At 35.1% G+C, this 14743-nt stretch overlaps 2 protein-coding genes across 7 annotated transcripts in view; one reads left to right on the forward strand and one right to left on the reverse strand.

Moving 5' to 3' along the window:
- sec16b (SEC16 homolog B, endoplasmic reticulum export factor) overlaps nt 1-2372 on the reverse strand; it is a 98369-nt gene extending 95997 nt beyond the window's left edge. For 5 of the 6 annotated variants that reach the window (XR_010908617.1, XR_010908616.1, XR_010908618.1 and 2 more), the window contains exons 1-3: nt 2286-2372; nt 1847-2017; nt 854-1147 (exon numbers count right to left, since the gene is read on the reverse strand). Coding sequence is in view for 3 of the 6 variants with exons in the window: in XM_067459537.1 (XP_067315638.1) it covers nt 854-1113 (260 nt within the window). In the remaining 3 variants the exon portion in view is untranslated. Of the gene's footprint in view, nt 1-853; nt 1153-1846; nt 2018-2285 lie in introns of all 6 variants that reach the window. The other variant, XM_067459536.1, reaches the window with a different exon arrangement.
- Nucleotides 2373-3469: 1097 nt separating this feature from the next.
- On the forward strand, nt 3470-5756 carry gadd45ab (growth arrest and DNA-damage-inducible, alpha, b). Its single transcript, XM_067458382.1, has 4 exons — nt 3470-3638; nt 3966-4067; nt 4278-4491; nt 4993-5756. Exons 1-4 carry the CDS (start codon nt 3589-3591, stop codon nt 5104-5106), a joined length of 480 nt encoding a protein of 159 aa, XP_067314483.1. The 5' UTR covers nt 3470-3588; the 3' UTR covers nt 5107-5756.
- The last annotated feature ends 8987 nt before the right edge of the window (nt 5757-14743 follow it).

Consider the following 14743-nt stretch of genomic DNA (forward strand, 5'->3'; position numbering starts at 1 on the left):
AACAAATGGTCATCACTGTATATTATTTCAGTTTATTGTTAAAAAAATGGATGTAAACTAAGTGTGACCATCCTAATGCGTGGACATCATCATGCATAAGGTCGCAAACTCAACTGTCTCATGAACATTCTTCGCAGAGTTGGACCAAGGCGAGCATTTATAGATCAAAATTATACACCAAAGTTGTGCACCATTCACTTAATGATGGAGAAAAATCCTGGAATATTTTCCTTCAATACCTTAATTTATCTTTGTTTGAGGAAAGAAAGTCATGTGTATCTTGGATGGCCTTGGAGTAAGTACATCATCAGACAATTCCTAAAACTATTCCTTCAATATTTTTGTGCAAACAATGATAATTTTTTTTTTTTTTTTGGAAAGTCTGATGAGATAAAGTTCAGAAGAACAGGATTTATTTAATATATATATATATATATATATATATATATATATATATATATATATATATATATATATATATATATATATATATATATATATATTACTTTTTTCTCCAATTGAAAATGTTCTAGTGAGTAATCATATCTAAATTTTTCAGTTGGCTGAATTGAATTTCTGTTAAATAAATTGCATCAATTCTCAGAATGCCAACTGAAAAATTCCCAAATATTTTTTCAATTGGAGACAATCAAAAAAAATTTTTTATTAAACGCAAATGAAACTTAATTACGATACAGGATATTCTCTCTCAAATAAATAAAGAATAAAATAAAATCTTGCTTCTAACGTATATTTACTGTATTTTGTTTTGAGGACATTCAGATATGCTTAATGAAAAAACAAATGTTTAAGAAAACACATTTTGCTGCATGACGGAAAATCTTACTGTTACCTGGAGTGAGGTCTGAAGTGCAGTGGTTGGTTTGATGCATAACCGCTACTATATCCAGGAATATACTCTGGTTTAGGAGGAGGACTGGCCATGTAGCTTCCATAACGAGGATCCACATGGGGCCAGGGTCTTTCTCTCCCTCTTGGGTCTGTAGGTGGGTAGTAATACGGTGTTTGGTGGGAGGATCTGTAGTGGTCGTCTCTGTCACTAGACTGGTACTGATGGCCTGGCATATGCCAGCCTTGCCCTCTGGGCTCCATCACACAACACAGTGCCAAACAAACCTAAAGAAAACTGCACTTGCAAAGATAAAAGTCAGTTATTAGTGACAACAGAGGGGGATTGTGTCTGCTGTATCCACACTAAGTCAAATGCTATCAGTGAACATAGATACAGAGGCTGTTTATCAGGAAGGGAGCAGTAAATCAAAAACATGTTTTCAGAATTTAGAACAAATTGTAAATAACATTTTGTATTTTACCAGGGCATATGAAAAACTGGTTCCACATTATACGCTCTCTTTAATTACTATGTATTTACATCAAACTGGTTTGTTTGGTGCAATAAATATACTAATAGAGTTGGTGTTGTATTGCAAAACACTTCAGCTGCTATTGAGGTGGAAGACTGGTAAGGTTAAGGACAGGTTTAGAGGTTAGTTTTAAGTCCGGATTAAGGTGTATGGGAAGGGTATTTATAGATGTAATTACATAAATTAATAATAACAGGTTTAATTACATGCAGGTGTTTTTTTAAACATACAATAAGTGCACTGTAATGATTCATTCAAAATCATTACCGAATGTTAGTAAATAGCAGTTAAAGACACTTAATTTAAAGTGGGTCTGAAAAATGTTTTAACTGTCATGTACATAGAAAGGAAAATAGACCTACTGTAAGATTCATGTTTTATTTTTGATGTACAACAATGTCACAAATGACAATAACATTACTGAAACATTTCTCTTAAAAAAGCAAATTTCAATAACTCACAGTTTCTATTTGAGATGTTTTCCATACAGACAATCGCAGTTCACTGAGTACTGTGTCCTGTCACAGTTTCAAAGTGCACATGCCACATCATTTCAAAGCACAACACAAAGCTGACTCATGGAGTGGACCTGCCTTATAGTCTCAAAGTCTTTCTTCTCTGCCCTTCAACCCCTAAAAAAGGGAAATCAATGGAGTCAAAATACACCTTATATCTGATGCATCTCGTTGTGGCTATTCTGAACAGCAGTTTTCAGCACTGTGCAACAGCTGGACATTTTTAGTTTCAATCTAAACACATTGAACATTTAGTTTTAATCTAAATAATCTTAATACACAGAAGGTATATTTGTGTAAAAAAAAGCACTAATATGCGTCTAAACATAAACAATTATACAGATAAAATAACGGTATATGTGAAATAAATCAAAACTGGACTTACAGTATGTTTGCATACACAGGTTTGACAGACGCCTGAGCCTATGCACTCACTCCCATATTTGGAAAATTTGAAGTTGCCACGTCGTGCGGAACCATTGCGTACAGACGCTGTAGCTGCTCGGAAACACTTCGGAGAAACACAATATTTCTCATGATGGGAGGACATCACTGCCATTTTATGAAGGGAACTAGACAATTTCACTACAGTCATGCTGTTAAGATTAATGAAGAAAACTGATTTTGAAACTTTTAAGAGCTTCTTACAAATGATTCTTTAGAAATTGTATTCCAGGTAATGGAATTAAGTAAATAGGCTACTGATCAACCTTTGGTCATTAATCAGACAAAAACATTATTAAGCATTTGGTAAGGTTCTTATTTAGGACTCAATAATCTGAAGTAGGCCTACTACAGATTTTATTTTCTTCATTGCAAAAAAATAAAAAAAATAAAAGAAGAAGAAGAAGAAGAAGAAGAAGAAGAAGAAGAAGAAGAAGAAGAAGTAAAAAAACAAAAACAATAATAATTAAGATGTAGATATGTGTTAAAAGTTGTAAAGTAATACCAATGAAATGATTCCTATAAATTAATTAAAGCCAGAAAAGGTATGGGTATGATTGTGGCCTTATTTCTTAGCATGTTTTTTTTTTTTTTTTTTTTTTTTTTTTTTGCAGATTAAACACAATTTCATGTCGTGATATGTGTATGCATTGAATAGTTGTGTATTTTAAGACTATTATTAAACTACAATGATTCAAAATGTACATATTTATATTTGAGTTTATTTAACTTGCCTTAAGAACGTTTCACAAATAGAAGTTAAACAATCAATTCGAAGACTTCACTAATCCGCCACCAGATGTCACTTTTTAATCACGTTGACCACTCAAAACTCAACCAAAAAAAAACGTCTGAGAAAGATTGTTATCCTAAAGAAGCATAATTATTTATTTTGTTTTGTTATTATATTCTTTAGTGATTGGCTACAAATTAGTTTTTATATTTAACATATTTACAAAATATATATAATAAAACTAGTTGAATTTAACTATATGCAAATAGAGTTGTCGCTCTCGGGTCGCTCTCCGTGTTTCTTTTACTGTCTATGGTTCATGTGCGCACGTCCATGTGAGCCGACCAATCAGGGACGGTATGTAAATGAGACCGGAGCGAGTACTCCACTGTCTCATGACGCGAGCTTCATTTTACAACTCCACTCTGATCGAGCTGGACATTTCTGCGTCTGGATCGCACAGGATTACATGCTTACCAGAGAGCACATACATTGAGGATATCCGTTTCTAATGTGCAATATGACTTTTGAAGAACCGTGTGGAGACAACGCAACGGAAAGGTATGTTTTCATATAAAACTCACAGGTGTTGCACATTAGTTGGCCGCATGTTGTCCGTTTGTGCCGTTGAAAGAACACGAAAATCGCAAATAATTTCCCGTAATGTTTTATTTAGATTCTGTCATTGCACTTTTGTCTTGTTGCTTTCTGCAACTCCTGCAGAAGTTGGCTCAAACGGCAATACCTGTGTGACATTGATCAGATTTCATCTATTCTTCTGCAAATCTCGTTCAATGCACCTGCCCTACATTTCGCAGTTTATGAGAATTGTATTGTTCATTTTGTATGAGGGATCGCCTGTAAGTTAAAGCTAATGTGTTTTCTTAGAATGGACACTGTTGAAAGTGCACTGGAAGAGGTCCTGACTGCTGCTTTACCTCAGGGATGCATCACTGTGGGAGTTTATGAGGCAGCGAAGTCACTTAATGTGTAAGTGATCATTGGAAGATCATTTCCATCCAAACAGTAGGCCTACCTGTCACTTCATATTTTAAAAAGCTGTTCTTCACTATTGACAAGAGACACTGGTTCTTTTTTGTTTATGTGGTTGCACAGTAAGATTAAAAAAAAAAAAGTTTCATTAGATATTTTTTCTGCTTTTGCACAATTCTAAATGCACTTCTATTGACGTTTTTGCAGGGACCCAGACAACGTGGTCTTATGTCTGTTGGCCACAGATGAGGAGGATGTGAAAGATGTCGCGCTCCAGATTCACTTCACCTTGATTCAAGCGTTCTGCTGCGAGAACGACATCAATATCTTGCGAGTGAACAACATGAGACGTCTGGCAGAGATCCTGGAGGGTGTGAAACCGGGAGGAGAGTCGATGGACCTACACTGTGTATTAGTCACCGTATGTGTCATTTAATTCTCCTTGTATTGGTTTATTGCTCGCACGCATTGCTTCGATCGCAGCTGCGGAATTGTTCATGCATATTCATATTGACTGCCAGGAAGGTTTAGTTCAACTTTTTGAGGGCGGTATGCCTGAAGTAGTTTAAAGTTCAATGATCCATCAGAGTGTGTCTGTGATGTGGAATTCCAGCCGGTCTGGAGCTGCAGTAAACTGGCAGCTCTTCAGAGTGATCTAATAGCAGTGCTGAACTTCTGTGGCTGCCTTTAGTGCTCGCAGAACTTCCTGTGCAACAGTGGGGCATTTCTGCAAACACGGTTTCCTGGAAGAAAAGCTCTGTGAAGTGACCATCTTTAACAAATTAGAGAGAGGCCCTTTGAAAACAAGTACTTGTCCGTTAACGGCAGCTGTTAAAACCGCTCGCTGCCAGACCTTCAGAACTGATCTTGAATACATGCAATATACAAGTGCACTTCATAATGTTTCTTTTTTCTCTCACAGAATCCACAGTCATCCACATGGAAGGATCCAGCCCTCAGCAAACTAAATCGGTTCTGCAGAGACAGCCGGGTTCTGGACCAGTGGGTGCCGGTTATCAATCTGCCCGAACGATGAACAGAAGGGGACAAACAATGTCCCCGCTTTAACGGGCTACTGCACTAGATTCGTGTTCTGCTTTGGATGAAGCTTAATGCCAGTGAGAATGAGACGTGAGGGGGATTAACGAAATGCAATGGATGAAATGTATTCCACCCAATGATCAGAAGTGTGGATTTTGTGTGTCCTGCTGGACAGTCAATTCATGGTTTCACCCCAGAGCAGGAAGAATGACTCAGCACAATGTTCACAGTGCTGCCAGGGAATGACAAGTCCCGCAGTTTGCCGGGAAATAAGACTGTACAGGAAACTGAATCACACATGCTGGATTAGAATACTAAAAGTGAGCTGAGAGAGTGGAGCGAGTCCAACTGGAAACTACTCAATGAAATGTGATCAGATGGACTGTTAAATGTTGGGCATGTGACCCTTTTGCAGACACGCTGCAATTTAAAGACATAACTTAAGATATTAATGCTGTCCTGTATTATAATTATTTAAAAGGGAATATACAGTCTTTATTGATTTAGATAGACTTGAGTTACTTGTTTAAATTTTTACCTATTCTGGAATATGTTCTCTGTATTTTAAACTGTTAATTTATTAATTGTATTTATATTGTTGCTTTCATCCTCGGATATTGTTAAAAATAAAATGTCTGACCCATGTATATGTCTTTGGTAGTGTTTCTATTGTCTGTTCATGCATGTATTATAGTGTCTGAAAACACAGTACACTGAACTAGATATGCACAATATTAGTACCATATCCGTTATCTGCCAATATTTATCTGTATCAGATTATATTTATTAACACAATTTTTTTAAATTGTGCATACACAATGCCTAGATTATCTTTGCGATCACCTAACAAATACGGTGCTAATCTTTTAAAAAATGCTAATAATTTAACAACACAAAGAAATCTTTAGCAAATCTTAAAATTAAAAACAAATTCCTTGTGCATACTGTACATTTAAAATGCTCAGATGCGTAAACCCCTTTTGTAGCATTTTAAAAGGCTTGTTTTAGTTTTTATTTGATGTGTCTTTGTAAGAAATGATGTAGAAATTGAATAGTTGGTTGCTGTTATTATTATTGATTTCTTATTTATATGATGGGTTCCCTAAGGTACTAATACTCTTAAAGTACTGGTATGTACCTTTTAAGGTACTAATATGTACCATTTAGGGCTAAGTAAGGTTCAAAGATGTACCTTTTCACTTTACCGCAGTAACAGCGCTGTGCATTTTCTAACAGTGGGCTTATCAAGAATCAATTTAATAATCAGTGCATTGATTTTTCACAGTACTTCAAACATGGTCAGTTAACGAGTAACACGTTCTTTTTTTGCAGTAAAAAACACTTTTTTGACCTTACAATTTATATAATTTAATAATATAAATGCACCGTATGCTAAATGTTTCACTTTTTGATGTGTAGAGGGCAGTTTTGAAATGTCATTGGGCTTTGTTTTGTCAACAGCACTTTTAAAACTGTCCAACGCAGCTTTCTTCTGTTGCTAAAAAAAGCTATTTCCACAAGGAGGCGGGACAGAGAATTCCATTACGTTTACTACGGCAGCTGGGAGACGCGTGACGTCGGGTCATTGCGGCCTTATTGTGTGTTTACACAAAACAAGATAATCCGGGCCCTGACCAAGCCAGAAATAGAAACGGCGTTGAGAGAGTGAATCATACCTGTGACCGCATCAGCACACAGACGGGCTGGGGGACATTCAAAACGATGGCTGAGTTCAAATGTGCTCAAAGACAAAAAAAAAAAAAAAAAAGATAGAATGAGTCAAGGCTGCAGCAGGAGAGCTGACAAATAAAAACAGCAATCTGTTCCCTTTGCTGAATTCACTGGAAGAATGAGAGAGAGTCACAGGACAATGAAAAAGAAGACTGGAAAGACCCTAACATGGAATACCACTGTAAACTCCTGTTTCATTTCAGAAAGCTTTGCTGCATTGCTCTCAAGCAGCTGATGCATGAACATTTTCCCATCAATAATAAAAAACATTTTTTTAAATATATTTAATTGTGCATGTTCACTTCACCTATTTTTACATTTAGATGATCTTCGTTATCATCTACCATCAGTAACTCTTTACAATTAGGTCTCATTCAAAAACATTAGATAATGCAATGCATAAATTAACAACAGGCAATATTATAAATATACACCATTTAATAATAATGATAAAAATACAATGCTTGATTGTTTATTCTTGTTCGTTTAAAGTGCATATTGTAAACAGATACAACTTTTGATTTTAAAAAAGTATCATTAAATGAAATTAACAAAGATTAACAAAGTACTGTTAATTGTTTGCTTATAGTGTAGCCTATATGTTAAAATATGAAACCTTATTGTTAAGTGTTGCCAGTTTTATCTTAAAACACCAACCAACACTGTTAGTAAATCTCATAATTAATATAAATGTTTCATATAATGTAATGCTTGAAAACTTTTTAAAAGTTTGAAACAATTAAAAAAATGATTTAGACAAAACAGTTAAAAATGTTTTCTAAAGGTCAGAAATCATGACATTTTTTGAGCAGAATAATTATACTGTCAAATTCTTAATACATTTCCTCACACACTGCACAAATGAGTCTTTATACATATATGATTCCTATAGCAAGGGGAGTCTTTGACATAGAAGGGGGATGCATGAGTATTTTAGTTAAGAAATACATTTGAAGCTACACTTGCATCTTTACAACACAGGACTACACACACAAATTTGCAAAAGCCCTATCAGAGGGCCAGACTGCAATGGCCATTTTGGGAGGGTTATTTCTGTACTAGTCTGAAGTAAACAGGGCTGACGTTATGCCCCTGCTGCAGTGACCTTTGGAGTTTCTACCAACTGGCCTGCCATTAACCTCATGCTGCTAAATACAGGTATGCAGGTAAATGGACTGACACAAAGGTACTTTCTCTTTAAAAGTGCCTATAGCTGGGAAACTACGTTTGGGGCCATGCTTTTATAGGTGGAAGTGAGATGTCGGCTGTTCTCACGCATGAGGAATGTAAATGTTTCTGAGGGGACTGACTGCAGTGCCACAGATCAAACAATTTAATGTTCCTCTTCTCAGAGAAGTATATTCTAGGACTTGTGCAAGCTCAAACACATGAGAATGAACCTCAATGGTCCTTGAGGAAGCTCAAACGTGTTGCGTAAAACGAGAATTATTAATTTTTATTGGTTCTCAAACGTTCTGCGTAACACAAGAATGAACCTCATTGGTTCTTGAGGAAGCTCAAATGTTTTGTGTAACACAAGAATGAACCTAATTGGTTCTTAAGGAAGCTCAAACGTGCTGCATAACACACGAGAATGAACCTCACTGGTTCTTGAGGAAGCTCAAACGTGCTGCGTAACACCAGAACAAACCTCATTGGTTCTTAAGGAAGCTCAAACGTGCTGCGTAACACGAGAATGAACCTCACTGGTTCTTGAGGAAGCTCAAACGTGCTGCGTAATATGAGAATGAACCTCACTGGTTCTTGAGGAAGCTCAAACGTGCTGCGTAATATGAGAATGAACCTCATTGGTTCTTAAGGAAGTTCAAATGTGCTGCGTAACACGAGAATGAACCTCATTGGTTCTTGCTGAAGCTCAAACGTGCTGCGTAACACCAGAACGAACCTCATTGGTTCTTAAGGAAGCTCAAACGTGCTGCGTAACACGAGAATGAACCTCACTGGTTCTTGAGGAAGCTCAAACGTGCTGCGTAATACGAGAATGAACCTCACTGGTTCTTGAGGAAGCTCAAACGTGCTGCGTAACACCAGAACGAACCTCATTGGTTCTTAAGGAATCTCAAACGTGCTGCGTAACACGAGAATGAAACTCATTGGTTCTTGCTGAAGCTCAAACGTGCTGCGTAACACCAGAACGAACCTCATTGGTTCTTGCTGATGCTCAAACATGCTGCATAATACGAGAATGAACCTCATTGGTTCTTGAGGAAGCTCAAATGGGCTGCATAAACCGAAGAATGAACCTCATTGGTTCGTGACGAAGCTCAAACGTGCTGCGTAACACAATGAACCTCATTGGTTCTTGCAAGTCAAGCAAGGATGCTTGAGCTTCTGTTGATGTTTATATGCAAATAAAAGCCTAATTCAATCTGTTCATCATATAAAGCGATCATGTCTCTTCAGATGTGAACTAAACCCCTAAACTCATTTGAAAGTTGCTTATTAGTATGCATATTGCTAGGGTGTTTATAAAGCACACATTAATGCCTTGTTCTGCATGACCTTATTCTACATCTCTTCATCCTAATTCCTACCCAATATCTAAACTTAACAACTATCTTACTAACTATTAATAAGAAGCAATTAGGAGTTTATTAAAGGGATAGTTCACTTTAAAATGAAAATTCTGTCATCCTTTACTCACCCTCAAGTTGTTTCAAACCTGTATGAATTTCTTTCTGAACACAAGGGAAGATATTTTGAAGAATGTCAGTAACCAAACAGTTAACTGGAGCCATTGACTTCCATAGTATTTTTTTCCTACTATGAGGTCAATGGCTCCAGTTAACTGTTTGGTTACTGACATTCTTCAAAATATCTTCCCTTGTGTTCAGCTGAAGAAAGAAATTCATACTGGTTTAAAAACAACTTGAGGGTGAGTAAAGGATGACAGAATTTTCATTTTAAAGCGAACTATCCCTTTAAGGCAAAAGTCTTATTGTGAGAATTAACCCTTATCTAAAGTGTATTTACTAGTTTCTGCAGTGGAGAGATTAACTGTTTTAACCTCAGAAGAGCCATACACAGGCATAAATCCTGAAATACCAAGCCAAGTATTAACATCCAACTCATTAATGGAAACCTGTTGTGTTGGAAATCTCATAGCTAAATAATAACAAATAAATGGCTCCTTGTTTTCCTTATACAGGATTATGGGGTTTATCCTGAAGCTCTACCACCCAGATGACATGTAATTCAATCACTAAAATTGACACGAGCACAAAGCCAGTTCGTCAATCAACCGCAAGAAGCTCCACTGATTGCATCAATATAGGGCAGTAAATACAGCCTGACCTGTTTCTGAGTGTAGCGGGTAAGAGAGGATCATTGCATAACAACAGGTCTTTGACCTGGAGCACCAAATAAAACAATATAATAGCAGAGAAATTAGAGCAAGTGGGAAAAGTGAGACCATGAACACCTGGCTGCTGTGGGAAAGCTATAGGCAGTTATTAAATACATATTGTACCCTGACAGTGACATAATAATAAAAAAAAACTTTAAAACACTAAAACTATTTTTTCAGTGCACTGTAAACCTGATTAAGTTGACAAAACAAAACAAAAATTAGGTAATCAATCACATTATATTTTATTTATTGATTATTTTTTTTAAGTTTAAGTGAGCAGAACTTGCAGATTTTTATTTTGTACTCATGCATTTGAATTGCTCTTACCTTGAAATATTAATTCATACATTTAACTTCTAAATTTAAATTTCATGTAATCGCTTTAAAACTTAGACGTTTTAGTATTGGAAACTGGGCTAGCTTTAACTAGGCAATTCAATGAAACCTTGCTAATTGGTAACACAATGCTTTGCATTAGCATTTGCTCAATCAGTTATATAAAACAATAAACATCTGTTCTCAAACTAAGCTTGTGCACTCGTCACCATGATGGTAGACCCTCACCCCCAAAACCCAACATAATAGAAACTCTTCTAAACTTAGCATAACAAAAATCTACAAATTACAATGATTTATAAGCCTTTTGAAAAGTGGGGCATGGGGAATGTCCTCATATTTCACCCTCTCATTGTAATACCTGTTATACCCATGTCATACATATTTGTGTCCTGATATTTCACAAAAACAAACAAACAAACACACACACCTAATTTTAGCATTTACTCTCTTTTGAGTGTCATGGCAAAGCATACTGGGAAACTGAAATTTAAGTTTGTGTAAAGTTCATAAAACTCAAGACAATTAAATAATTTAGGTCACTTAAAATGTATCAGTTTTGTGAACTCAGAAAAAGTAAGCTATAAATACTTATAAACGTTAATTTTATTGAACTAATTTGAGTTAGCTCTACTCAAACCAATTCATTATTTTGAGAGTTCGGGTTTACAGTGGTGCACCTATGACAGATCCACTACTCACACGATCATTCAGAAAACATACTGATTTGATTTGATGACTAATTTGATAATTTGGTAATATATATATATATATATATATATATATATATATATATATATAAATTTTAAGTAGGCCTATCAGTTTATTTTATGTAAAGTTGCTTTGAAATGATATGCATCTTTAAAAGTGCAATATAAATAAATATATATAAATGAAAGTTTAAGACTCAGGAAAATGCATAAATAAGACAACAAGACTCAGAATAAAACTATATTTTGTTGGAAAAGGACAACATCTACAACTCAAAATACTGGGACCCAATTCTGGAATTCTGCACAAGGAAAGGAAGAGGGGAAATTCACTCAAATTTGATGACACTGAATGCTTTTCATATTAAAAAATATTTTTCAAAGGCAAAAAGAGATAAGGCAGACAGAAGAGCTCATGCATGTCATATTTACAATGCAAAAGCACCTTCAGAAATGACCACTGCATCAAGAAAAACACAATTGTCCAATAAACAACAGGCCATTGTGACGACTCAATACTACTTTTGGGAAACATTGCAAAAACATTAAAAGCATCACTCAACAAGAAAGCAAAGTTGAAATTGGCATTCAAAGCATACTGTTCTTGTTCAGTTAGGATTGTGGTTTAGCACAGACAATTGTAAGTTCAGTTGCATGAGCAATCATTATTGTCGGATCAGATGTCAGCCTGGGTATATCCAGACGGATGGCACGGATGTGTAATGATGAAGACACAGTGAAGATGTCTGTGGGACAGCAGCGCCTCTAGTTCACAGTAGTTTAACTCTGGCTGTCGTCACGAGACAGGAGTGCGGCAGTGAACGAGTCAGGAATGTTTCATTAAGGCTGGCTCAGCTGGTCTGGTGAAGTTGTTTTCTGCCAGCTGTGACATGAAGGTATTATACACTCACTTTCATTATATGCATGGCAGTTCACAAGAGTGTTCCAAAAAAGGTACAGGAGTTGTAAACATGGAATGATGTCAAAATGCATGAATATAACAGTCTCAAAAATCATTGCAATCAGAGAAATATATATATATATATATATATATATATATATATATATATATATATATATATATATATATATATATATATATATATATATATATATATATATAAATATATATATATATATATATATATATATATATATATATATATTAATGGCCCCACTTTATATTAGGTGACCTTAAGTACTATGTACTTACATCAAAAAAGAAGTACAATGTACTTACTGTGTTCAAATTATATTGCAAAACACCTTTGCTGATATTGAGGTGGGATACGGGTAGAGTTAGGGACAGGTGTGGTGGTGTGGGTAAGTTTAAAGGTAGGGTTAGGTGTAAGGGAAGTGCCAACTGTGTAATTACAAATGTAACTACAGAAATTAATTACAGACATAATTACATGCAGGTATTTTTTAAAATGTACAATGTAAAAACATGTATGTACACTATAATTGCATTGTATCAAATTATTAATTACAATGTTAGTACATAGTAGTTAAGGCCACCTAATATAAAGTGAGTCCATATATATATATATATATATATATATATATATATATATATATATATATATATATATATATATATAATATGTATAATTTATATATTATATATAAATATATATATATGCGAGCGAGCCTATATGTGTGTTTCTATTGCTGGCTAGATCCCAGAATTAGATGGCACAATGACATTAAAAGTTTGTCATAAAAAAGAGACAATGATAAAAATAAAAATAAAAATGAGAAGAAATGCATACATTAACGTATAAGGCATCTTGCAAATAATCATTAAAGGGTTACAATTATGTACCAGGATCATACACAGTGCAATAGCACAATGTAAAATGTTTTTTGTATGTAAAATCTAATCCAATTTAATGAAAGTGGCCATTTAAAAAAATGGGGGTTCTGTGAAACGTGTAAAACAAACACAGCTTTTGAACACTTTACAATAAGGTTAAATGTGTTAACATTATGTGAGTATCATGAACTAACATATGTTTTTTTTTTTTATAACGAATTAATCCGACATTGTTTCTGTAATTAATCACACCTACCATAATTTTTTATATATTGTTATAGTGTTATAATTTCAAGACAGTGGGTCTCATTCACAAATGTGTGCATGAAATGTGCGTACAAACGATTTTAAAGGGATAGTTCACCCCAAAATGAAAATTTGATGTGTATCTGCTTACCCCCAGGGCATCCAAGATATAGGTGACTTTGTTTCTTCAGTAGAACACAAATTAAGATTTTTAACTCCAACCGTTGCAGTCTGTCAGTCGTATAATGACAGACTGCAACGTATAATAAGACTATAACTTAATTTATTACAAGTATATTGCATTAATTGTATTATACAATCCATATAAAATTATAGAATTAAATAATACAATTTAATTTAATCTTAAATACATCCGATCATACAGTTAAAGAGCAAGGAAAGCTGCGTTATAGCTTCAGCTGCAAGGTTTCTCTGAATAACGCATATATACGCGTCTGCAAACAGCTGCAAGTTTGACGAGAGTGACGAAATGCTGTTTGGAAAATGTGTGCGGAAAGCCGCATTTAAATGACTAACTTTTTGCACGCAGCCGCTCCTTTAGAATTCTCCACATTCACTAACATCAGAACAAGGTCAAGAACAAATTCATGTGCGTACGAACGTTTTGTGAATCAGGTGGAGATTTTTCATGAGAAGTTCTCCTGTGCGTACAAATAGGAAAGAATCCATACAATTATCAGTGAATGAGACCCAGTTAAATTTGATCTATCAGGTAGGAAATATACATTGTTTTAAGTTATCAAAAACTTCACAGTCTTCAATGCATAAATTATAAATGAAATATATAGATTAATCCTTAATTAAATCTACAAAAGTTTAGTGAGTGATTTTCTCTTTGTCTTTTGTTCTTTGATTACATTAATGACAGACATCACAGCACTAGGTTTATTAGGCTGCTGTCACTTTAAGATCTTAAGCACATGACATGGATCCGGATCTTAAGACGATACTCGACCAAGCTGACATTTTAGTTTGCTTTTGTGTGCTTTTGTCCATTTACTGCCTGAGAGAACTGATCAATTTAGGGTTTTTTTTCACATATAAACATTCATCAACTCGCACATCAGATCTGGTAAACAAAAGCTCAAGCATGTTCACTTGAAATGTAAGAACCAATGAGGTTCTTACTCATGTGTTACACGGCACGTTTGAGCTTACTCAAGAACCAATGAGGTTCATTCTCATGTTACACAGCACGTTTAAGCATCAGCAAGAACCAATGAGGTCCATCTTGTATGTTACACATCACACGTTTAAGCATCAGCAAGAACCAATTAGGTTCATTCTTGTGTTACGCAGCACGTTTGAGCTTCCTTAAGAACCAATTAGGTTCATTCTTGTGTTACACATCGCGCGTTTAAGCTTCAGCAAGAACCAATGAGGTTCATTCTTGTATTACGCA

This window comes from Pseudorasbora parva, chromosome 12 (assembly GCF_024679245.1).
Source record: "Pseudorasbora parva isolate DD20220531a chromosome 12, ASM2467924v1, whole genome shotgun sequence".
Classification (NCBI taxonomy): Eukaryota; Metazoa; Chordata; class Actinopteri; order Cypriniformes; family Gobionidae; genus Pseudorasbora; species Pseudorasbora parva.

Bases quoted from the DNA above. Each gene is read 5' to 3' on its own strand.
- gadd45ab (XM_067458382.1), top strand. From the start codon at position 3,589: ATGTGCAATATGACTTTTGAAGAACCGTGTGGAGACAACGCAACGGAA. The intron at 4,068-4,277 runs GTAAGTGATCAT...ACGTTTTTGCAG, and splicing joins GCAGCGAAGTCACTTAATGT to GGACCCAGACAACGTGGTCT. The intron at 4,492-4,992 runs GTATGTGTCATT...TTTCTCTCACAG, and splicing joins TACACTGTGTATTAGTCACC to AATCCACAGTCATCCACATG.